The sequence below is a fragment of the Archocentrus centrarchus genome, chromosome 4 (genome assembly GCF_007364275.1).
Source record: "Archocentrus centrarchus isolate MPI-CPG fArcCen1 chromosome 4, fArcCen1, whole genome shotgun sequence".
In the NCBI taxonomy this organism is placed as follows: domain Eukaryota; kingdom Metazoa; phylum Chordata; class Actinopteri; order Cichliformes; family Cichlidae; genus Archocentrus; species Archocentrus centrarchus.
Window position 1 is genome coordinate 12,490,574 of NC_044349.1, and position 25,790 is coordinate 12,516,363.

At 43.5% G+C, this 25,790-nt stretch overlaps 1 protein-coding gene and 1 long non-coding RNA gene across 2 annotated transcripts in view; both read left to right on the forward strand.

Annotated features, from left to right (window-relative positions):
• LOC115778559 (receptor-type tyrosine-protein phosphatase C-like) overlaps window positions 1-17,810 on the forward strand; it is a 42,163-nt gene extending 24,353 nt beyond the window's left edge. The window contains exons 6-14 of the mRNA XM_030726650.1: window positions 11,171-11,290; window positions 11,494-11,631; window positions 11,736-11,891; window positions 12,460-12,612; window positions 15,426-15,634; window positions 15,762-15,822; window positions 15,948-16,062; window positions 16,274-16,305; window positions 17,667-17,810. Coding sequence (XP_030582510.1) covers window positions 11,171-11,290; window positions 11,494-11,631; window positions 11,736-11,891; window positions 12,460-12,612; window positions 15,426-15,634; window positions 15,762-15,822; window positions 15,948-16,062; window positions 16,274-16,305; window positions 17,667-17,716 — 1,034 coding nt within the window. The 3' untranslated portion in view covers window positions 17,717-17,810. The remainder of the gene's footprint in view (window positions 1-11,170; window positions 11,291-11,493; window positions 11,632-11,735; window positions 11,892-12,459; window positions 12,613-15,425; window positions 15,635-15,761; window positions 15,823-15,947; window positions 16,063-16,273; window positions 16,306-17,666) is intronic.
• Window positions 1,876-5,621, forward strand: LOC115778561 (uncharacterized). Its single transcript, XR_004019850.1, has 3 exons — window positions 1,876-1,958; window positions 4,688-4,732; window positions 5,541-5,621. It is a non-coding gene; the product is annotated as an uncharacterized LOC115778561 (long non-coding RNA).
• Window positions 17,811-25,790: the final 7,980 nt, after the last annotated feature.

The window sequence follows — 25,790 nt, forward strand, 5'->3', positions numbered from 1 at the left end:
GAATATGCTGTTTTTACTGTCTCTAAGTGTCCAATGATTTTGTGTTGATCCAAATAGAGGGTGTGGTCTGCGGTGTTGGTAATGGGGACCAGAATGTATGCTACTTTCTTTTTAGGGATACGCACCAGCGCTTCACTTATAACCACACCTTCAGGTACGAGGTTGTGCATGTCTGGTGTGAACAGCATATCCTGGCCTCGGGCTCGTCCATTTACATGTGCTCTGACAAAGATGGTGGAGACTCGGTTCGCTGGCAAAGGCACTCTTTTCCTTCCAGTGCAGGCCACACCAGTGTCTGGAGCTGACCCACTCTGTATTAACTTGACCACATTTTGAGCAGTTCTCACAGTGATAGAAAATGCTTTGCTTACTTTGTAGGCCAGCTTCTTCCTCTCTTCTTTTGTCTTTGTCTCCTTTTGGCTTACCACAGCTTCAATGACATTGTAACCGATTATGGGGTCACTGGCAACAGCTGGGTCACTGGATACAAGTATTGGAACTTGTAGTGTGTTCCGATCACTCTCCAGCTTGAAGCTGACCTCAATCCAGCCAACATAAGGTATTGGTGTGTTGTTAGCTTCCATAATCGTGAGAGTGTCCTCCTCTAAAAGCTCTGCCATCGGCCTTATCGGTGTGTGGGGCAAGAATTCTTGACGCCATTGTTCATTAATGATCCAAGACTGAGCACCAGTGTCCCACAACACTTTCACTAAGCAGTTGTCCATATAACAGCTAACAATACATCTTTTCCCCACTAATCCAACCAACTGTGATTGGTGTTTAGGGGGCTGGTATTGGACTGCGTTGACTACTGTGGTGTCTTTGTGTGTTGTCACTGGCAATGTCCAAGGTCTCTGCTGATTCTGGGACCCACTGTCCCGGACTACTGGTGGTCCCGTCCCTGTAGTCCTGACCAGTTTCCCGATGACTGCCCCTTTCTTCGGTATCCACGGGAGAGGTGACCCTCTTGCCCACACTTAAAGCAGTGTGTGCAGTTTTTGCCAACTCCCTCATTCCTGCACTTTTGGCAGCCTTTGAGTCTTTGTTTTGGCCCACAGCGCCCCCCCCTCTCTGTCGATCAAACACTTTATGTGGTACCACATGACCATGACAATTACACATCGGACACAGGTATATCAAAAATAAGGGGTGATCTTCAACATGTTTACCAAAAGTCTTTTTTTGGAATGCATGGTGCTACATAGGCAGCAGGGGAGGTAGGGGATGGAGGTGAGGGAGGGAGAACCTACTTAGGCTTTTTATTTATTTTTCTTGTTATGACCTGTTATATTGTAACTACAGCACACACTTGCAGAACAGTGACCTGTTATTTTACTACTAGTAACTTAAGCTCACCTGAGTATTTAAAAGCCTCTTCTTGATACACTGACATAACTTAGCGACTGTCTTTAAACCACTTTGAAAAGCTTTTTTTCATCCCAACTACATTTTTATCCTTCTCACTCTTCAGTTTTCTGTCCCGGAGAGCTCTCTTTTTTGCCTCTCCAGCTTTAGCTACCTGTCGTCAGATGATAGCACGATTCAAATGAACAGTCGCGATCGAACGCATTCTCGAAAGCGCGCACTGGAGGGCCTTTTGTGTGTGTGTGTGTGTGTGTGTGTGTGTGTGTGTGTGTGTGTGTGTGTGTGTGTGTGTGTGTGTGGTGGGGGGCGGTGAAGGAGCACAGGAGCACCTAATGTTATTGATCATATCATATGCACAGCTGTTAAATACAGAAAATGGTGACTAGAGAAATTATTTCCCCGCATCGCTTTGTGGTTTTCTTTTTTCAACTCCTGTATTGAGAGGAAATGCAGCTTCTGGTGCAATGTGTGAATATCTTTGCATGCTCTCCACTCATTGGTGCAGACCGAAGCAGCTCTATCACTGAACATGGCAGACCTCTGCAGTCTCAGGGTCCTGCTGCTCTGGGCAGGAATCTTTGTTTCGGCCAACTGTGAGTAAAGTTTTACAATTTCTTTTATTCAAATAACAGATCTGATGCAGTATGTAATGCAGTAAGGAAAAGGTTGTATTTGATAATTTTGTAAGGTGTTTAGTATTTGCTTTATTTTTTAAATTTGTCTGCATTTTCCATTTTTTCCATTTTCATAGTCTTCACTATTTGTTTTCATATCCAAAGTGATTTATAGTATGATGTGGGTAAAACATATATTTTGTACCCTGAAAAGGATAAGCAGAAGAAAATGGATGGAACGATGGAGGTTTTATTGTGAAATAATTCTTTTATTAAAATGAAATCTTTTGAAACACACTTTTCTGACATATTAAGAGGCTTAGTGTTTGAAGGTGCAAGTGTAAGATTTACTTTATGAACAGCTAATTTATTTCTCAAAATAAAAATGCTACAGATGTTACAGTACAGGGCTTATTCCATTTCTGTATGAATTTTCAGAACTTTTGTTCCTGACTAAACCTCAGATAAGAACTGCAAAATTAGTGACATTTACTATGTTTTAATAAAACATAAAAAACAAACAGTGACCTTATTTTTTATTCTAGGTTAAGGAAAAGAAGTAATGGCACAAAACAGTCTTAATAGTAGTTTTTCATAATATTCTTTATGATATTACAATGAGCATGATTTTTAAAAATAGTAACAATGTGCGCACTCATCAGTTACCTCTAAGTAGCAAATTCGGTTGCCGTTGAAAGGTATTGTTTGCAGTTTCCTGAGTACTTTTCTTTTGCAAGTAGTTTTCTTACACATCAAAAACTGATGAACAGATTTAAATTATGCGTAACTATGGCCTTATGCACTATTTAATTGTATTCATGTCAGCCCTTTATAGTGTCACTCCATGTCATTTTTATAGTTATGTAAAGTCAGTAAACATCTTAATCATCCTTTTTTTCACTGTCAAAGTCAAGCATAAAGCTAACATTTAATAATTTTTTTGTGTGAAAATCATTAAAATCATCAAAAATCTGAACAATGTTTAATGAAAAGAATTAGACAGAGGAACATGGGGGAAAAGACTCATTCAGACTGATGAGCAGTACTTAGATAACTGAAGAAATCAGAAACTAGCACTAAAATGCTTTTTAATCTAATCTTACTTAAACGCACCCTTTAGCCACCGAATCAACTTCCAGCTCCACAGTATATTAGTTTAGTCAATAATCCATCTTTTAATTTTAAACATAATTAATTGTGGCCAGCAATTGTGTCCACACATACACGTGTGCAAGTGAGTCCAGTTTCAGTGTAAATACGTTGGGACTAACATTTATAAGAGATGTGAGTTTGATAGTTCTGAAAGATGAACCATAAATTCATAATTTAAACTGTTGCTGCACCGGCACACTGCTCTACAACATAGTTACTGAAAATCTATCTGATGCATATCTGACCTCAACAGCTTTGTGGGTATTTTGCACAAGTAACAGGAAACAAGCTCAGGAAGTACAAATTATCTCATTCCCAGCATACATCTCTACCATCGAAACTTTTCAGAAAAGGTGTTTCAGTCAGTGGACCGTAAAATGACCAAGTCAGTCTTGGCAGAGCTAAAATTCGCTTCATACTGAAAATGTTTAATGTATAAAACAAGGTTAGGCTTTGCTCCAAAGATAAAACCATGACTTAAACATACAGTGAAACATGTCCACTTCACCATGTCGCTGTGATTCCGGGTATCCCGTATAATTTTGGGGAGGGGTCTCTCCTATTTTTTTGTATGTTATGCTTTTAAGTATTTATTTACTGAAGTCAGAGACAAAGCTGTGTGATTAGTGTGTGGCAAACCGTCTGCAACGTTTAAGGATTCAAATTTGAATCGCCATTATGAGACCACACATGAGACGTGATCAGAAGATGTTGGTTCTCTTTGGATCTGCGTTCATATGTGAACAAACATTCTCAGTGAAGAAGTTTAACAAATTCAGATCCTCTCAGTGACGATCAGCTGTCTGCTGTCCTTACCATTTCCACCTCAGTCACTGAACCTGACTGTAATGCACTTATTCAAAGAATAGAAAAGGGCAGCAATTAAACTACAAAGAAAATAGCAAAAGCGCTTTGTAAAAAGTCTTTAAAATTTTCCAAACATGCACATTTCATTCACAATTGGCAGAGCAGTGTTATAGCAGGTCTGTTGACTGTTGTTAGGATGTGGGTAAGTTTTGCTTTTCTTTGTTTGGTCAGTAATAGTTTATAGAGTGACTATATTCAAACTATAAAACTATTTAGACTATAACATTAACTTTACCTTTAGGGAACCTTCAGAAATGTGTAGAAGTGAAATGAAGGGGATGGTAGATAATTAGTGCAGCATATGAGAGGAAACAGAGGGAAAGTGGTAGAGGTAGAACCGTTTACAGTTGCACAAACAAACATTTTGACGCCATATTTATTTATTTTTCTCAGAATTAAAATGTTAAATAAAAATCTCCTCACCTGCACACACCACAGCAGCAGCTATTGTCCCAACAACTGCGGCCACAACAGGTGCTCTAGTCGACCCAATTACTGTCAAGCTTTACTTGCTAACTCACAAGCAAACTTCTCATTCAGGCAGCCATTTTCTTTGTGCCTGGTAATGTATTGAGCCTTGTTCATGTTTTATGAGCTGCATTAATGGCATGTTTAGCACAACAAAGCCCTAAAATGTTGTGTAATCATATACTAATGACTTATTTTATTGTTTTCTGATCTCATTTAAGTGCATGATTTACCCACCGAGACACCAACCCCTGAGCCTCCACAGTGTGAGTATCAGTTTAAAACAGAGGTCTTCAACTCCAGGCCTCGAGAGCCGCTGTCCTGCATTTTTTAGATGTGTCTCTGCTTCAACACACCTGAGTCAAATATAGAAGTCATTAGCAGGACTCTGGAGAACTTGACTGCATACTGAGGAGGTAATTCAGCCATTTGATTCAGGTGTGTTGGATCAGGGACACATCTAAAACCTGCAGGACACTGGCTCTCGAGGCCTGGAGTTGAATACCCTTGGTTTAAAACATAATTTTCATTGAATGTTTTCAAACACTAATGTTGGTGTCCAGCGTTTCTCTTTAACTTCACAGTAAATTCAGTGAAAGTATATTTTTACTGTGAGTATAAAGAATGTATTTTATCTTCACTGTGCACTAGACCATGGTCAACTTCTGCATAAAGAAATTATCTGAGATTAAAAATGTAATAAACTGATTTATATTGACAAAAACATTTGGTTGATTTTGTAGGTTCTTACACTGTCACACAGCACAGGTCTGTCTTGAAGTTTGAAGTAAAGCCTCCTGGTAACTACAACATAAAGGTTTTTGAAAAAGGCCGACCGAAGACTGTAGAGAAAATCCAAGTTCATAACTCGACTCAGAGCTCAGTATGGCAAACTGAACCCCTGAAGCCCTGTACTGAATACAGCCATAATGTTTCATTTATCAGTGCTGATGGCAAAGAAATATTCTGTAACTCTCAGGAAAATCAAATTACAACAAATATTTTTGGGTTTTAAATCTTTCTGTGAGACTTTTTATAAAACTGACACATTTGTGCATCACTTGTGTATTTTAGGTGAAGATGATGTTAAAGAAAAATACTGCATCTGTTACGGGCCCCAGGGATGGTGCCACCATAACAAAAATGAAATCCCTGCAAATACAGGTAATATTCAGGAGCAATGAAGATGCAGTGCGCTCGGTTTGCCTTCCAGATTGCATCTTATTCAGATTTCCATAAACATTAACAACATTCATGTATGCATTACTTTCTTTCAGTTCCAGTGTCTTTACAACTCACGTATGTCCATATTTCCAACAGTTATAAGCATAGAAGTAGATGTGTTCACACATCAACACTCCACTATCTCCAATGTACAACCTCTCTGTGCAGGTGGAATAACAGTACACAGTTGCCCTTGCATAAGCAATGGAAAGCTACTACATGTCTATAGTGCACCTTACAGTCATTCTCAACTGTATTTAAAACAATGCTTTTAGCTGTTCCAATTTTATCGCATGAACAAAACCTGTCAGATGTCTTTCTCGACCTTAACAACAGTGGATACAATGATTAATTGGTGAGTAGGTGACAGGTATGGTGTGAGTGGGTTGGACTGAATACCAGTAAGATTGTGGGTACTGGCACATGTGAAATATTGGCTGTACTCCTATGGAGCCAACAACCAAACGTAGCTGATAAGTTGGCTGACCAAGGGAAGAGTAGGTCAGCATCTGGCCAGGTCGCCTCTCCCTTGTAGATCTCCTCGGCTGAGGCTGGAAGTCTGGTTGACACTCTTGAGTATTTCCCCTTGAGTTGTTTGTCTGAAGCACCTGCTGTGCTTCGTCAAGTTGGGGCTCCTCAGCAGAGAGCAAAATCTCATTTTCCTTCTCTTGCTCTATCTCTCCTACGTTCACGCTTTCAGACTCAGATTCCACAGGGGTGTGCTCCTCCAATAGATCTCCAGGTGTCTCAGTGGTACTCTGTAGCCTGCTTGTGGTATCCTGCCCATACATGTCCAAATTGGCCTGCACTTGTTCTCTTGGTACCCGTAGCCAGTAACGGGGTGCCTCCCCATCCATCTCGGAATCACTTGTGTCACTGTTCTGTTATTGTTCGACAGTTTCCAGGGGTGGATTTGACCTTCCTTTCCTCTTTTGAGGCTTATCAAGCATGGCAGACTCAGTTAGGTCTATTGGCAGATCATTAACTTGGAGTAACAAGTTTCTATGGAGGGTACGAGTGGGGTGACCCTTCTTCTCAGGACTGACTTTATAGACTGGGTTATCCCCAACCTGCTCCCTGACAATGTAAATGGCTTTCTCCCAGTATGGTTTCAGTTTGCATGGACCTCCCCCTTCTGAAAGGTTGCGAACAAGAACCCTGTCCCCGGGCTGCAGAGTCACACCTCTGTTCCGTTTGTCATAATAGCGCTTTCCTTTTGCACTTGAATGTTGGCTGTTAGTGCTGGCTATCTTGTATGCCTCAATCATTTTCTATTTCCATCTTTTTGCATATTCACTTTGAGTGCATGTCTCATCCTCAGTTACCAATCCAAAGAGAACGTCAATAGGCAGACGTGGATGGCGGCCATACAGAAGGTAATATGGAGAGAACCCTGTTGACTCATGTTTGGTGCAGTTATATGCATGAACGACGTAAGCCAGGTGATCTTTCCAGTTTTCTCTCTCTTTCTCACCCAGTGTCCTGAGCATCTGTAGCAGAGTTCGATTGAATCTTTCTGCGGGGTTGCCCTGAGGATGGTATGGGGAAGTTCTGGAATGATTTACACCAGACAGCTGTCTGAGTGTCTTGAACAACTCATTCTCGAACTCCCGGCCCTGATCATGATGGAGCTTAGCTGGGTACCCAAATCGCAGGATGAAATCACTGAAGATTCGGTCTGCAGCTGTCTTTCCAGCCTTGTTTCTGGTGGGATACGCCTGTGCAAATCTGGTGAAGCGGTCGACTACAACCAATATGTATTCGTACCCACCTCGGCTGGTCTCAAGGTGCAGGAAGTCAATGCACACAAGCTCTAGGGGTGAGCTTGATGTAAGGCTTCCCATGGGTGCTTTGTCAGGCAATGCTGGCTTTTTTTGCTTTATGCAGCGACATCTTCTGGTGATGTATTCCTCAACCTCTCTTTTCATAAAAGGCCAATAAAAGCGGTCTCTTACTAGGCCAAGGACTCTTTCCACCCCAACATGTCCCATACTGTCATGCAGGTGTGAGAGGATAGTTGGCTTGTAGATGGCAGGCAGGACAAACTGTCGTCGCCCGGGAGTCTTCCTATAAAGAAGGCCGTCCTCCACCTGCAACCTGCTCCATTCCCGTGTCAGTTTTCTTGTGGGCTTGTCAAGTGTCCTACGTACCTCATCAGTTAGTTCTCTGTTTTTCTCCTTTAACTCTAAGATTTTACCTATTACAGGATCTTTATGCTGTTCCTTTGCAAGTTCTTTGTGACTGATTACTGAAAGTGGCTCTATGTTTGAGTGTGTTTGTTGTTGTGACGTGATATTGAGGGCTGCTACCCAAGCTACATCCCCTTGTTTGGCTGTCCTAGTTCCCTCCCAAGTGGCACACACTACTTCTTCTGATAGTCTTTCTGAGCACTGATCCATAAAGACATTGATATCAAGTGGCCAGCGAGAAAGGGTGTCTGCATCAATGTTCTGTTTGCCAGGCCGATACCTGATTTCAAAGTGGAAATCAGCAAGCTGCCCCACCCAGCGATGTCCCACGGCATTGAGCTTGGCCGTACTCATAACGTAAGTGAGGGGGTTGTTATCTGTGAATACAATGAAGTGGGGTGCATAGTACAAGTAATCTACAAACTTGTCACATATGGCCCACTTCAAGGCCAAGAACTCCAGTTTCCCACTGTGGAGGTGGTAATTCTGTTCAGCTGGAGTCAGGGTACGGGACCCATAACCTATCACCCTCATCTTACCATCCTGGTTTTGGTATAGTACTGCCCCGAGGCCCTGTTGAGAGGCATCTGTGTGCAGTATGAACGGGTGGTCAAAGTCTGGGTAGGCCAGCACCGGTGGGTTTGTTAGAATATCTATGAGGTGCTCCAGAACCTCTTGGTGCTGGTCATCCCATTCTACTAAAGTCCGTGAAGGAAGCTGAGGCCCCTTCATTTTCCCTCTTTTTGGCTTGGTCAGCGGTGGACTAGGTTTTGTCTGGAGTAGTCCATAGAGTGGCCTGGCTATACGGGAAAAGTCCTGTACATAAGCGCGGTAATAACTCAGAAAACCCAGCAGTCGCCTGACATCACCTACTGTTTGTGGGGTTTTCTGCTTCAGTGCCTGTACAGCTTCAAGATCTTTTGGGTCTACCCTCACCCCATCTGCAGACACCAGGCAGCCAACATACCTGACCTCCTTGCGGAGTAGCTCACATTTCTCAGGCCTGAGTTTAACCCCATGTTGTTTCAGAGCTTGGAGTACACGCCGCAGGACCTCAACATGCTCCTCAAAAGATCTGGAGAAACAGAGTACATCATCCAAATACGGGATGCAACACTCATCTCTGAGTGTATCCAGCATTTCCTCCATACTTCTTTGGAAGGCTGCTGGCGCGTTAGACAGGCCAAAAGGGATCCTAACCCATTCATACAAACCCCATGGGGTTGTGAATGCAGTCAAATGTCTGGACCCCTCAGCGATGAAGCCCTGGTGGTAAGCTTTGCCCTGGTCTAAGATGGAAAACCATCTATAGCCCCCCAGTGAGTCAATCAGGTCCTGGATGCGGGGAAGAGGGTGCCGATCTGGCACAGTCTTTTTGTTGAGGAGCCTGTAATCAATGCAGAGGCGCAATGATCCATCTTTCTTCCTCACACAAACAATAGGTGCAGCATATGGTGAGTGTGATTTAATAATCCAGCCTTTCACCAGCAGCTCCTGGATATACTCTTTGACTTCCCTATACAATGGCTTTGGGATTGACACATAAGCCTTTTGAACAGGGGTGTCGTCTCTGAGTCTAACTGACATCTGGAGAGAGGGAATACAGCCAATGTTACTGCTGTCCCGAGCAAATACAGTTGACTCCTCATAAAGCACTTTCTCAACTATTTCTCGTTGGTCTGAACTGAGGTGACTGAGGTCAACCGGTGGTTGCCACAGGTCATTAGGGGGAGTGCTAGGGGAAGCAACATTAACTTCAGCCGTTACTACACCGGCTGGTGATGGCCTCCCACATTGCACATTCTGCTTGCCTAGTTCGAGAATCTTCACTACATGCTGGATGGAGCCATGTTGAGACCTTTTTGGCAGGATGATTTCCTGCTTAGTGTGGTTAGAGATTGGCACTTTAACAAATGGTTGCCGGCTATCACTGATTTCTAGTAGACCCTCTCCAACACTAAGCTGTTCGAGGATGGAACTCTCTTCCGGTGGTTCATACAGGACCACAGGATTGGAAATGTCAAAGGTAGGTGGTACTTTACATCGCACACGCACCGTTTTACCAGGTGGGAGATTGATATTTTCCCTACCTACTCGAATGGCAGCCATACTGTAATTTGGCTCTTTCTGAACACTGATGAAGTTGACCATGGCCCTAGCCTGCTCTTCCTCTACTCCTAGGGCTTTGCGGAGGAGGCTAAGGATCATAGTTTGTGCGTCTGCATCAGTTTGCTGGTTATTTACCATCCCCTGGAGAACATTGGCTCCCAGTAGTGGCTGGGGAAGCGGGATCTGGCTAACAAGGAAGGGGACTTCCATTGTGAGGTTGGGGTCAACATTCCCTGGGAGATTGACTGCTAGCTCCACCCACCCATCATATGGGATGGACTGGCCATTTGTTGCACACAAGTCAAAGCGTTCCCCAGGCTCCAGGAGCTCTTGTAGAGGCCTTACTGCATTTTGAGGGATGAGTGCCTCCTTCCAGGCTCTATCAATGATGCTTACTTGTGAACCAGTATCAAATAGTACTGAGACAGCAAAGCCATTGAGAAAACAATTAAGCAGACTCTTTCTACCAATTAGTGGCACTGTGCGCACTGTACTGTTACTAGCAGCTTGTGTCTTAAGAGGGCATGAATGTCTTGTTTTTTTGCTATGTTTGTTTCCATTCCGATGTCTCTGTTTGTGGGTGGCCATTACTGAGTGGGACTGAGACTGTGACTTTGCCTTCCAGATTGCATCTGTTTAGCGGGTGGAAATTCACCCCCTAAAGCAACCGGGGTGCATCTTCCCTGGAATCAACAGTTCCACCTGAGGTGTTGCTCCAATTTTACTGTCCTTCTGTATAGTCCATGTTGCGCAATAAATCAGCACAAATATTGGTCATGTTTCCCAAAAATATTTTGAGTCTTTGTCGCTGGAAATCACAGGTAAGCAAATTAAATAAATGAAATTAACAGATTAACACAAAAGTGGCCACATATTTTGGGTGTGCCACACATCCCTGAACATGTTTGTTATGAAAGTGATTGGGACCTCAGCTCTTCAATATGAACACCAGATAACCTTCCAGTTAAACGATGCAGCAATGACAAGAAAACATTCTGTGTCAGACCTGCGAACAAGAACATCTGCTCAGATTTGACCATAACTTTCACTTCAGGAGCCTGTGTGAATTCTTCCTTTAGCTTCATCAAAAACATCAGTGTTGGTACGTACCTCTGCTTTGAAATTCATAACCTTTAGATCTAATTTAATCAGGTTTTATGTTTGTTCCTTTTTTTTCTACAGATTTCTTAAATTCTAATGAAATACAGCAGAATAAATCCACTGGACTTCCTGCAAAAATAGAAGCAACATTACCAGACTTACCAAACTGTGCTGATCTCTCAGTTAGTTACACCTGTTCAGGTAAGTGCAAGGTCGGAGTGTCAGCTACATTATAAGAAGATTTGCTCTGAACGGTCTTTTAGTGTAAGAGGAGTGAGTGCTTTGTGCTCTCTGTGAATCTGTTCAGATTTTTTCCTTTGAATGAGTTCATATTTGAATCTAAAACCAAAAGATAACTTCCTCATATGCTCTGAGCTACATGTATATCATTTTTGTCTCCTCAGAAAAAGGTAAACCTGATGATGTGAAGCAACTGTCTGAGCTGGAGCCCTTCACAGACTACAGCTGTACTGGTCGGATCTCAGACCACAACATCCCCACAAATAAGACAACTCCACCCATCCACTTCAGGGTTGATTGTGGTCTGTTGATATTTCCTTTACCTCAGTGAAACTTTTTTTCTCACAGTTTAGAGTGAAGCAAATGAAAAGTTACTGTATTCATTGTTATTGATGTGTTCCAACAGATCTTACAATAAACAACATAATGAACATTACAACTGACAATTCCATTGAGCTGAGCTGGAAAACAACCAGTAAGAACTGCAAAGAGGTCCTTCAGAAGTTTTCTTATGACTGCATTTGTCAGAAAAATGGTCAGAAACAAGGTCAGACACTTAAAGGTAAGTGAAACAGTTCAGTTACTGTACTTCTGTGTTTAGTTTACAGTTTTTATTTTCAGGATGAAATCTCTACAATCCCTCACTAATCTGTAAATAACAGAACAAATACAAATTCATATTATGATGTACACTGATATTAAAATAAACAGCAAATATAAACAGAACAAACACTGAAATGTCAGAGTCTGGTGAACATTTTCCCACAGAAGAAACTCTGATCTGTCTGAAGTGAAAATCTTCTGTTTGAGATGAGAAGCTGATTTGAAACAGTTCCCTTCATAAAGAGTAACATAAGCAGTTTCTTAGTCTGCTGGCTGTGCAGTACCTACATAGTTTATACTGTAAGCCTGTAGATTGAGAATCAGTGCTTTACAGCAGCAGTAACACACACTGTAGGTGATTATCGTGCATAAGTTCTTGTCAGTTTATGGGTCACTTGATGAACAGAACAACCAGCTGATGAATGTTTGTGAAACTTTAACTTCAGATTCAGTCACTGGAAGTTTCTTAAGATGGTGATGTTGATTTAATCAGACTCCACAAACAGCTGATGGAAATTATGTTACAGTTACAGGCACAAAACTATCACCTGAAGGAGGAACATGTACGATTACTGGACTGGATCCATATAAAATTTATACCTGTCAGGTCCAACCCAAATACAACAACAAGATTCGCGATGCTACTGGAACTAAAGTTCAACTGGAAACTAAGATTGGAAGTAAGTAACCAAACATGATTTTAATTAAATTATCCACTTACATAATATAAAATGCCTACCTTTTATTTATTAATATAAAACAATGTTCTGCTTTTAATTATCCAGATAACCTGACAGATGTAATGATATCTTTCTCAAACACAATATCTGTGCCAGCATTTTGGTGATAAACTGAATTATGAAACATGTGGAAATGAACTAACATTAATATAGTAAGTGTTATGAATTGCTAAGTTAAAATGTCTTTATTAGTATGAACATTTATTTACATATATAAATGATGTAAATTACAAGATTCTTTTTATCCTGTTCTATCAGAAACTGTTTTATTGATCACTCTCTCCAATGAGCAATGACTGATTATTAAAACAGTTCTCTCATCATTAGAGAAAGGAAATATTTAAAAATACCAGAATCACAGAAATTATTCTAGTAATTATTTAGTAAGTTGTGCAACTCACTTGCTCAAAAAATGCAGAGAATAAAACAACTCTACTGAAAATATGAGAAAAATTGTGCAGATTAAAAATAAAAACGGTCCATCAAAATCTGGTGCGTTCCAGAATAAGTCGGAATTTCAGAGTTCCCAGTGAGAAGTTTTTCTGGAACACCCCTAAACTCGGATTTCCCACTCAGAAAGTCAGAACAGCCCCATCAACCCCAAGTTAACAATCAAAGATGGCGGCAGTAAACGTAAACCGCAGTAAAACTATAAAACTTGTGATGTGTGCTGCTGCTGTTGTGTATCTGTGACTCACTAAATGAGCCGTCCACAGAGCACAGATCAGGATCTGTTCATGAATGCGCTATTCATGGACAGAACCTGGTCAGTGATGGTTCACATGTGAAATGTAATTAAGAGAAAAAGAGAAAAGGGGAACTCAAACTGCACCATTTCATTATTTTTTTATGAAGTAATTTATTTAAAGAAAGTTTTTTCGGAAACTTTTTTTTTAAATTTTTGAATGCAAACCTCATTACCTCTGCCAAGGACATCATGTTTCTGGTAGCATTTACATGTCATTCTGTCTGTAAACGTAATTAACTGAAAAGTTTTGAATGAATTCTGATAAAACTTTGTAGGGCTGCAGCGTGAGGTCATGTTAACAATCCATTAAAATCTGCCTTACATTTACCAAGGTCTTCAAGGTAATTTAATGATTCATTGGTCCAAAATTGAAAAAGAACCTTATAACTTAGAAAAGTGTGCTGCGTATTGTCAACGTATCGTGGGGCCCCCACAATAAGTCTGTGAAGCAACGGCATTATATTTTTTAATATATTTATTTTATTATTTATATATATTTTAAGGCTTTAGAAACCCTTCCCACACACATATAAACTTTTTCCACTCTCTTACTACAACTTGAATGATGAAGATGATGAATGATGTAGCTGTGAAGTACTGATAGCGATGAAGGTGGTGCAGCATCTTTGCCCTCGGCCGTTACTTCTATTTCTGCTAATGGCGCAGTCGTAACTGATCTCTTTCTCTGAGTGATGAACATAGTTATGGGGTGTTACAGGAATGCTTATATACCACAAAATTCTGCAAATATTGAAAACTCTACAAAACAGAATTAGTACATTTTTTTTTTTAAATCCGAGATACAGTGAAGCCACAATAAGTGAGCTTCGATACAGCGAGGGACCACTGTACAGAAATATTTAAAACTAGGTTTCTTACCTGCCGTTTTGACAGCATGTTTGTATTGACCACATATAGGGATATAGGGAATGATATATGGGGATGCTAAATTGTTACTTTGACCTCTTCTTCAAGGTCAAATAAGGTCAATCTTTCATAAAATATTATCTTTATAAAACTGCTTAAAATTCTCCTGCCTTTGTTTGTATTTGCAACATTTAGGAAATAATACTGATATATGGGGATTCTAAATATCACCTCATAGTTTGCATCCAAACATCATGTCACATTTGACCTCTGACCTCACTTTTACATTTCACATCTGCCTTTCTTTCAATTTTACCCCAAAATGTGTTACATCTGTAGAGGAAGTATTGTCAAGAGAAGGAGAATGAGCTGCCTGGTTAGTTAGAAATGTATTATATTTTTATATTATCCATTACCTGCTCCTACATAGCCTTATTATTATTAGACCCTCCAGGTCATTGTGAAAAGTTTTGAAATACTATTGATTTTTTTTTTTGACAGCCAGTTGTTGACTGTATACAGTCACTGATACAACCGTTAGATTCCTTCAAACTATACTGTATTACATTATAATGCATATGAAATTTTATGATATCCTGAACCTTTGAGGAAATTTTCTCTAACTGGACTTCCTTAAACTTAAATTGCTGCTTTAGTTCTGCTATTTCTTACCTGTATTTTTCAGATAATTCATTTAAAAAAATGTGTTATAAACATTACATCAACTCTCCAGCATAATAGAAGAGTAAAATATAATCTGTTTATCATTCTCCATCTCATAATTTGTTTTCTTTCCTGCTTTCAGGATTTTTATTTCATTTAGATATGTGTTAATAACATCAAAATTGCAGGTCAGCAGCATGAAAACAAAGTAAAATTTATAATATCAAATAATCATCATTTAAAAACGAGTTTGAATTTATAATAAATGAATGAAAAATACCAAAAGTAGCCACCTTTATTTTTTTGCTTTTAGCATTTTTTTTAACTGTATTTGTGTTACTACTGATGTTCATGACAACCAGTAAAACACAGCATTAAAACTGCTGGCATAACAAATTAGAAGATTAACTTAACTCCAAGTGTTTTATCTTTTAAATATGTTTTTTTTTTTTTTTTTTTTTAAATTCTGTTGCAGGACCTCAAGCTGTCAGGGATCTAACAGTCACTGTTCAGGATCATAATACAATTAGAGTAACCTGGGTCAAACCAAAATTTTTAAATGGACCTGAGGTGAAATACAGAGTATATTTGTATAAAGCTGGTGATAAACCACAGGAAAAAGAGACCTGGGAGACAAATTATGTGTTCACAGATCTGAGCTACTCTATGACCTACAATGTCAAGGTTTGTATAATCCTACTTTTTGGTTTTATTAAAAATTATTGTACTTAATTAGTGATATATTATTTTGTCTAACTCCTACTTTTCTGAATGTTGTAATTCCTAATGAACTGATGTTCTGTCTTTAAAGGTGGTTGCTTTCAACGGACACTATGAGAGCCACCCCACAACAAAAAAAGCTGATACTCGCTGTATGTTCTATTTTAATTAATGACACAGATTAATGCTCAGATGAATCCTCTCTCACGTTTTATACACACATATTTCTACAAATCTTATCTGTCCCATAAATGTAATTTTCAATATTATTTCACAGACGATGACAAAGCTGTTATTAGGTTTCTGGTCTTCCTCATCATCGCCATCATTCTTGTGTCTCTGCATTTTGTCACCTACAAGATCTACATTAAGAAGCTCAGAAAGTCCAGAAAGTAAAGTCCATGCATCTTTTTTTCATCATTATTCTGTCACTTTATTCTTAATTTATTAATACCAATAAAATCATGCATCACAAATTAATTAAAATTTACTGTAGAGGAGAGGTACTCATGGTGATGATTTCTGTTCTTTACATAATCAAAAATGTTCATTGTTCCATATTATAAACATAATCCTTTAAAACAAATCTTTTTTTTTCCACAGTGATGTGAATGAAGATATGGCACTTGAAGGAGGTGAGTGGACGTCACACTGCTATTACCATCAACTATGAACATTATATGCTATGTTACACCAGAAGCTACTTTCAGCTGCTCCTTTGCCATAAGGGGTCGCCACAGCAGGTGGCAGTTTTACATCGGATGCCCTTCCTGACACAACCCTTGTGTCAGGACCTTTGTGTGTCCAGCTGGAATTGAACCAGCAACCTTTTGCTTACTTGTCAATAAAACGCTAAACTATGGAGCTACTAATTTTATCATAACCAAAGTTCAGGCTGGACCCAGAAAGCAGACCCACACAACCGACGATCGTATTAAAAAGGTTTATTTACAACACACGTTTACAAATATTGACCGATTTAGACTGTGTGGGGTTAAGATGCTACGTGAGGATAACTGGAGTGTCTGCAAGGAGAGGCTGTTTGCGCGGCAGAGTAAAGGGATGCAATGTGCCAGCCAACAGTCACAGGAACAGAGACTTACTTGTATTAGTGGGCACCAAGGCCACGGGAGGGGGTCGACTGAAGGTGGACGGGCTGAGGTGTATGAGAATGTTGTGGGGGGGCAGGCAGGTATGATCCACGATATTCCACGATAACTTGATATCCAGATGAAGCGCGAGTCTGGTTGTGTCAGCAGGGTGAAGCAACAATGAAGGTTGACGGGATCTCCAGGAAATACTAGGAAAGTTGACAGGGGAACTAAAGGTACTTTTCACAGGAATAAACAGGATTTAAAAACACTAAGTTCCCAGTTACCACTGTAGTGGAGAGAACAATCTGGCAGAGAACAGCTACTACAGCTGTCTTGACAAAAGAGAATAAAAAACAGGTGCAAGACCAGGAACAGCAGCTCCGCTCACAGATCCACCTGCTGAGAGAGAGAGAGACAAACCCCAACCTGACAGTGTCCTAAAAAATTTTGGCATATTACAGTATTCATCTAAATACTGTAGATACAACCAGAGTTGTTTATCAGATTTTTAAAAATAATTTTATTTTAATTTTGTCATGAATTTAAGTCCAGTTTCCTTTCAGTTATTTTCCAGAGTTGCTTTTTTTCAGTTTTTTATCATTTGAAAATGTTTAGTTACAGTTTTTGTCTTTTTGATTATTACATGTTGGGTATTTGACAGAGGTAAGATTTAGGAAAAAGAAGAGTGATTACAATAGAAACAAGACTTTGTGAATGCAGCTGACTCGCAGCCCTGTAGCCTTCCCAAGTTTTAATAAACATTTGCACCAAAGACTCATCAGGTTGGTGGTGACAACGGATAAAATTAAGGACATTTTTAATATATTTTTCTGCCATTTTAATTAGTTTTGTAAATTCAGAAAATTATTTTAACTATTCTTACTTCCTGTTTCTTGTCATAGTTTATGTGAATGCACGACCTCCTGGATGGTGTCATAAAGAAGCTCGCTGATCAAGAAAGGCATCACGGAGCAACCAACTAAATCACCATTAACGCTTTATGTTAAGCTGTGCTTAGTCTTAACATTTTTATGCACAAATATCAACTCTGCAAAAAAATATTTTGCTTTTCAAGATTTCATTTGGCAATTTATCACCTGATTTACTATGAAACAATGTTATAAATTGTTCAAAGCCTGTAATGCCAGAAAATACGTGACAGTATCAACAACTCTGTGGGATACAGTTAATACATTAAAGACCATTCAAGAACCAGTGAATGCAGTCTGTACTTTCTGGTATGAAAAGAAAGAGAGAGTGATCAAATTGGATGAAAGATGAACAAACATTTGTAGATCTCAAAGGAAGTTAAACAGAAATTTGATGCTTTTCTACATATCAGTCTAGTTATTTATTCATAGATATGGATAGTTTTTTCACATATTTGCAAGCTATATATGTGCTGAAAATGTAAATACAGCCGCATGTACAATGAATTTTAAGAGACTGACTAATAAAAACATAAAAAAGAAAGGTGTGTGCTTTATATGGTAGTAGATTTCCTGTTCCTGAGAGCACAGAGGAAATGAAGCTTGCTACTAGGTGTGTGTACACCCTGTGCCTGGCACTGACTCTAAAAAAAAGCAGTCCTCCTTTTAGCAGACAAAGGATAACTATATTTACATAAAAAATAAAAAACAGGACACAATTTACATCATGGAAATATATGACTTATTGTTAATATCTGTTTAGAATTTTTTTGGCCTATTTATTGGTCAGTTCTTGCAGTGGAGAGAGAGACAGGAAAGCAGGAGGAGAGATGGGGAAGACATACAGTAAATAGCAACAGGATGGGACTTGAACCTGCACCGACCACTCAGCCACGTGGGAAACATGGTCGCCTGCTCAAGCCCTGAGCCACCGCGGTGCTCCATATGGTTAGATTTACTCATTGCGAGGTAATGTACACACTGCACTGCCCTACTTTCACAGGCACGTGAAAGAAATGCATTAATGCTTGGTGTGGGTCTAGGAGCTTCAAACAGGGTCGGGGACCCTGCGTCCTTGTGACTGATCTGTGTGAGAAAGACATGGTGGGAGTGGAGATCCATGACTGGTCATGCCAGAGTGCACTTCCCATAGTGAGATACCTTGCTTGGTTTTCAGAGAACCAATGTTACTGTCACGTCCTGGGCCGTTTGCCCAGCGTTTTGTGTTTAGTTTATTTCCTGAGCTTCTCCTCCCAGTATGTTTGTCTTGTGTTTCCTAGTGTTGTGATATGTCTGCGTCTCTGTCCTGAGTCTGTGCCTGTTCCCCGTGTTTAGTCAGTATGTTCCTTGGTTTGTCACTTCCTGTTTATTTTGACAGTCTGGTTTTCCTGTGCTTTGTGTTCAGCTTGGCTTCCCCTGTGTAATTAGTTTCATTTGCCTCACCTGTTGTTCCCTGCTGTTTCCTCTTGCCCTGATTACCCAGTGTGTATTTAAGCCCTCAGTTTCCATGTGTTCCTTGTCGCGTCGTTGACGTTGTGTGTCCGTGTGTTCCTGTGTTCCTGTGTTCCCTGCGCCTGCCCTTCGTCTCCCTGTGCCTCCCTTCCAAGGTTTTTGTATTTTTGTGTTTCCCCGGTGGAATAAACGCCCTTTTAAGTTACCTCTGGAGTCCTGCGTTTTTGCCCTTCCTTGCCCGTTTCCTCCCCGGCCATGACAGAACGACGCGACCATACTAAAGACCCTGCAAGCTCCGGCCGCTACAACGGCACTCGCCTGGCGCTGGGGGGACCAGCTTTTTTGAACGGTTCCCGGCGACGCCGCTCACCGCCCCCGCCTAAACCGCAGGTCTGCCGCGTGGGCGGACTGTTTTTGGCGCCGGCCGCTCCCTCACCTGCCTCTCCGTTCGCTCGCCCCTCTTCCCTCTCACAGACGGAGCAGCAAGGGAGGAGGAGGGATTCCCGGCAGCTGCGGGAGGAGTTTTTTCCGGCGCCGTGTGGTATTACGCCGCGGCTATCCCAGCCGTCTGCACAGCCGAGTCTACAGCCCGCTTCCGTGGCGTGGAAGTTTAGCTCTCAGCAGCAGAAAGAGCAACTTCAGCCCGTCATGTACTCTGCTGCTTCCTCCCTCTCAGAGGAGAGCAGGAAAATTCTGATCCGAAGAGTGGACCGATTATGCTTGGACTTGTTATCTGACCCGTGTAAGGAGGAACAGGAAGCCATCACCACCAGGCTTCAAGACCTGATTGCCAGTTTCCCTTGGCTGTTGGACTCCTTGCACGGGTTAGTGAAAGACTTTGTAATCACCACCCTTCACCTACAGCCAGCACCACAGACCACTGCTGCAGCCTCTCAGCCACTCCTGTCAGTTCCCTTAGCTTCTTCCCAGTATTCCCAGTCAGCTGTAGCTCCAGCTCCCCCTCAGTCGCAGTGTTCCCAGTCAGCTGTAGCTCCAGCTCCCCCTCAGTCGCAGTGTTCCCAGTCAGCTGTAGCTCCAGCTCCCCCTCAGTCGCAGTGTTCCCAGTCAGCTGTAGCTCCAGCTCCCCCTCAGTCGCAGTCCCAGACCCCTCAGTTAGCTCCAGCTTCCCCTGCACCCGTACCTGTTCCGCGGGTGGGGGCAGCCACGGACGGGCTGACCTCTGCACCCGTACCTGTTCCGCGGGTGGGGGCAGCCAGGTCCAAGCCTTCGCATCGGTTTTCTGTGTTAGCTGCAGCAGCAGGGTCTCAGTCAGCTCTAGCTCCAGTCGCTCTCCCTCGCCTTCAGTCAGCTCCAGTAACTCTTCCTCGGTCCCCAGTGTCAGCTGTTTCAGTGCCCTCTCAGTCAGTTCCCTCAGCCCCTGTCTTAGTTCCTTCGGCTTTGGTCCCTGTTCCCTCAGCTCCTGCTCCTTCTGTAGCTCCAGTAGTGTCAGCTCCCTCTCAGGCCCCAGTGTCAGCTAGCTCTCAGTCTGTTTCCACGCAGCCAGATCTCCCTAGCTCACAGCCCGCTCTCTCTGGCTCCCGGCCTGCTTCCACGCAGCCAGTCGTCTCCCGGCCTGCTTCCACGCAGCCAGTCGTCTCCCGGCCTGCTTCCACGCAGCCAGTCGTCTCCCGGCCTGCTTCCACGCAGCCAGTCGTCTCCCGGCCTGCTTCCACGCAGCCAGTCGTCTCCCGGCCTGCTTCCACGCAGCCAGTCGTCTCCCGGCCTGCTTCCACGCAGCCAGTCGTCTCCCGGCCTGCTTCCACGCAGCCAGTCGTCTCCCGGCCTGCTTCCACGCAGCCAGTCGTCTCCCGGCCTGCTTCCACGCAGCCAGTCGTCTCCCGGCCTGCTTCCACGCAGCCAGTCGTCTCCCGGCCTGCTTCCACGCAGCCAGTCGTCTCCCGGCCTGCTTCCACGCAGTCCCCTGCACCTCGGCTATTCCTCGAGCAGCCCCTGCTGCTCAATAAAGCAGCAGTGTGCCCTGTTCCGCGGTCCCAGCCTACGCATCCGGTGCCTCACTATGTAGGCCCCGTTCAGCCCATGGGCTCAGCTCACTCCAAGCCGATGGGGGTCTCCGCTCATTCCGAGCCGATGGGGGTCCCGCTCAGTCCGAGCGCTCCGCGCCAGAGGGTCCCGCTCAGTCCGAGCCGATGGGGGTCTCCGCTCAGTCCGAGCGCTCCGCGCCAGAGGGTCCCGCTCAGTCCGAGCCGATGGGGGTCTCCGCTCAGTCCGAGCCAGGGGGTCCCGCTCAGTCCGAGCGCTCCGCGCCAGAGGGTCCCGCTCAGTCCGAGCCGATGGGGGTCTCCGCTCAGTCCGAGCGCTCCGCGCACGAGGGTCCCGCTCAGTCCGAGCCGATGGGGGTCTCCGCTCAGTCCGAGCGCTCCGAGCCAGGGGGTCCCGCTCAGTCCGAGCCGGTGGGGGTCTCCGCTCAGTCCGAGCGCTCCACGTCACCCGAGGGTTCCCCACCAGAGCCCGGGGTCGCCCTTCTCCGCCGCCGCACGCCCCGCGGTCGGCCTCCAGTGTCTGCTCCCCGTCGCCGCCGCCGCACGCCCCGCGGTCGGCCTCCAGTGACCCCTCCTCGTCGCCGCCACCGCTGGGAGCGCGGTCGGCCTCCAGTGACCCCTCCTCGTCGCCGCCGCATGCCGCGCGGTCGGCCTCCAGTGTCTTCTCCGCGTCTCCGCCGCCGCCGCTGGAAGCACGGTCGGCCTCCAGTGTCTTCTCCGCGTCTCCGCCGCCGCCGCTGGAAGCACGGTCAGCCTCCGGTGCCTGCTCCCCGTCGCCGCCGCCGCTGGGAGCGCGGTCGGCCTCCAGTGACTCCTCCTCGTCGTCGCCGCCGCCGCTGGGAGCGCGGTCGGCCTCCAGTGACTCCTCCTCGTCGCCGCCGCCGCCGCTGGGAGCGCGGTCGGCCTCCAGTGACTCCTCCTCGTCGTCGCCGCCGCCGCTGGGAGCGCGGTCGGCCTCCAGTGACTCCCCCTCGTCGCCGCCGCCGCCGCTGGGAGCGCGGTCGGCCTCCAGTGTTTCCTTCTCGTCCTCGTCGCCGCCGCCGCTGGGAGCGCGGTCGGCCTCCAGTGATTCCTTCTCGTCCTCGACGCCGCCGCCGCTGGGAGCGCGGTCGGCCTCCCTCGTTGGGATTTTGCTTTGTGGCCCCTTGGCCTCTGCGGCCTCCTGAACTGTGTGTTTTTTGTTTTTGGATTTCCCACTGACTCCCCTGAACTGTGGACTGTTTTTTCCCCTGCTGTTTTTTGTTTTGTCATAGCTCCTGGACTGTTCCTTGTTTCGACCCCCTGTTTTGGACATTGGAGCTCTCCGGCCTTGTGCCGTCGCTTTTTGTTTCATCCGGTTGTTTTTTTTTTTTTGCTTCTCGTCCCCGTGTTTTGTTCTTGTTTGGACTGTGTTGCCTCTGCTCTGCCTCATTTTGATGCCCCCTGTTGGACTGTCTCCGGCCTTGTGCCGTCGCCTTTTGTTCTGGTCCTGTGTTTTTGTTTTCTTCCTGTACGGGTTTGATTTGTTTTGTTCACGCCCTGTGATTTCTGTTTTGCTCCCTGTCTTTGTTTTTGTTTCGGGGCCTCCCGCCCTTGTCTGGTTTTGGCCGTCGGGAGCCGGCCTTTAAGGGGGGGGTACTGTCACGTCCTGGGCCGTTTGCCCAGCGTTTTGTGTTTAGTTTATTTCCTGAGCTTCTCCTCCCAGTATGTTTGTCTTGTGTTTCCTAGTGTTGTGATATGTCTGCGTCTCTGTCCTGAGTCTGTGCCTGTTCCCCGTGTTTAGTCAGTATGTTCCTTGGTTTGTCACTTCCTGTTTATTTTGACAGTCTGGTTTTCCTGTGCTTTGTGTTCAGCTTGGCTTCCCCTGTGTAATTAGTTTCATTTGCCTCACCTGTTGTTCCCTGCTGTTTCCTCTTGCCCTGATTACTCAGTGTGTATTTAAGCCCTCAGTTTCCATGTGTTCCTTGTCGCGTCGTTGACGTTGTGTGTCCGTGTGTTCCTGTGTTCCTGTGTTCCCTGCGCCTGCCCTTCGTCTCCCTGTGCCTCCCTTCCAAGGTTTTTGTATTTTTGTGTTTCCCCGGTGGAATAAACGCCCTTTTAAGTTACCTCTGGAGTCCTGCGTTTTTGCCCTTCCTTGCCCGTTTCCTCCCCGGCCATGACAGTTACCCTATTAACCAAACATTTTACTTGAAGCACTGCTACTCTACAGTACTCTGTGAGACATTGGTAGTGAGACAGGAGAATATGAACAGACTACTAGCTAGTGGTTATAACTAGCTAGTATTAGAGCTTTGAAAAAAAAGTTATTTTTAACTGCTAACAGGTATGATAGTTCAGCTTATAGTTCACCTCATACATGTAGTGGCTGAAATTAGTTAAATAAAGCAGTTGGCTAAAAGCAAACAGTTAAGTTTGTAACTTCCGTTCCCCTTAAGGAGAGGAATGAGTTACAATACATGTAGTATGAGATATCATGCCCCAGGGTGTCCTCTATTCACACCTTTAAGGCAGATGACCTGTGATAACAAAGTTGTGGTCCCATCTGTGTGTATACACCCTGTGCCTATCCCTGTCCTATCAGTCAGTAGCCACTCTTCACCAAGCCCAGCTGCACAGTGAGGCAACCTGCTGCTGTAGCTCCTTCAGGGAACAGAAGTTATAGACATAACTGTTTGTTCCCTTTCAGTTGATTCACTCAGTACACACATTGTATGGTATATATATATATATATATATATATATATATATATATATATATATATATATATATATATATATATATATATATATATATATATATATATATATATATATATACACACACATAGCAGAGGAGCTGGACCACCAGCACTCCAGTCAATGTTAGACCCAGCAGAAAGGACAGAATGGGCAATAAAAGGGGCTGTCACATCCAAATGATAGAACTGAACAAGAGTGTGCAATGATGATGTGCAGTGTGGTACTGATAGGATGCCTCCTGTCCAGCCATAAAATTTCATATAACACAGTTAACTATTATTGGTATTATAAAAAACTGGAAGTGATTGATGAGTCTGGGTTTGGCAGCTGCCAGGAGAACTGCACCTGTCTGACTGCATTGTTCCAAGTGTAAAGTTTGGTTGAGGTGGGATTATGGTGTGGGGTTGATTTTTAGGAGTTGGGCTCGGCCCCTGAGTTCTAGTGGAAGGAACTCTTAATGTTTCAGCATGACAAGACATTTTGGATAATTTCCTGCCTTCAAAGAGTCCTGATAGAAAACTTTCAGGATGAATTAGAGCGGAGACTGTGAGCCAGGCCAACATCAATGTCTGACTTCACAAATGCGCTTCTGGAAGAATGGTCAGAAATTCTCATACCCACACTCCTGAACCTATTGGAAAGCCTTCCCAGAAGAGTTGACGCTTTTACAGTTGCAAAGGGTGGGCTGATATCATTAGACATTTTGGACAATTTCATGCTTCCAACTTTGTGGGAACAGTTTAGGGAAGGCCCCTTGCTGTTCCAATATGATTGTGCACCAGTGCACAAAGCAGGGCCATAAAGACAACACACTCCTGGAACCTTGTGGCTTTTGCACTGTTTTTGTCATAGTCCTACACTGGTTTGCTTCTGCTATGGTCTCCAGACTGGGTTGGGCAGGTCCAGACTCCACTGTTGTGTGGAGTCTTTGGTGTCCCGCTCTTCAGCTGCCACACCTGCTTCCCATCAGCATCATTTGAAGTGGTATTTATGAACCAACTTGAACTTTTATTTTCCACCAGATTTTATATCTCTATATGATAATCAGGCTCCTAGATGGCTTCTGTGGACTGATGTTTTCTCTGTGCTTAACTTCACACTTTCCTGTCAACCAAAGTTTCCTGTGTGGCTGAAGAGCAACCTTTCGACCAGATTCACTCATCCTTTCCACTCGGCTAGAAAATAACTCTTGGATTATTTATCTCACATCCTCATCTGCTTGTCCACTCTCCATATTCTCTTGGCAGTTTCAAGGAACAAGCTAGTGGCCCTTCCTTACTTTCTTGGCTGGCATTATTTCCTGGATCATTATATGTTGCATTCTTTCCTCATTCTGAATCATCCGGTATTAATAAAGCAGTTTAAACTACTGTGACTACTGGTGCTGATGGTACAATCTGGCTAAAGTGGAATTTGGGAGCTGGGGAAATCTTAGATCCAGTGTAGCATTGCAGCAGGGAAAAGTGACTCCTGTTTTCTTTGTAGAGGGGATCAGCTGACCTGTGCTGGTATTGTGGCTCTGAGTTTTGCTGCTAATATAGACCAGCAATATCACCCTTTAGTTTACATTAAATGCCAAAGTTAACAAAAACAGTCAAATTATCTTTAGAGGTAAGGATAGAGGTTATATTATAAACTGCATATTATATACAATACTGTTATATATACTACTTGAAACTATACCAAATATTTGAAATGTTAGTAAAATGTAGTTTTTATTTATTCAAATATATTTCTGAACTGGTTCACACAGACAGATACGTACAGACTGATTTTCTCACCATCTTCTCTTCCTGTCTGTCTCCCTTTTCTGAAGAGTCCAATTATAAAACACCAAATCCGAAAACCATTAAAGCACAAGGACAGTTCTAATTAAAACAGCTAGTTAATCTGGTCTGCTGGTATTGCTGTATTAAAAGACCCCATG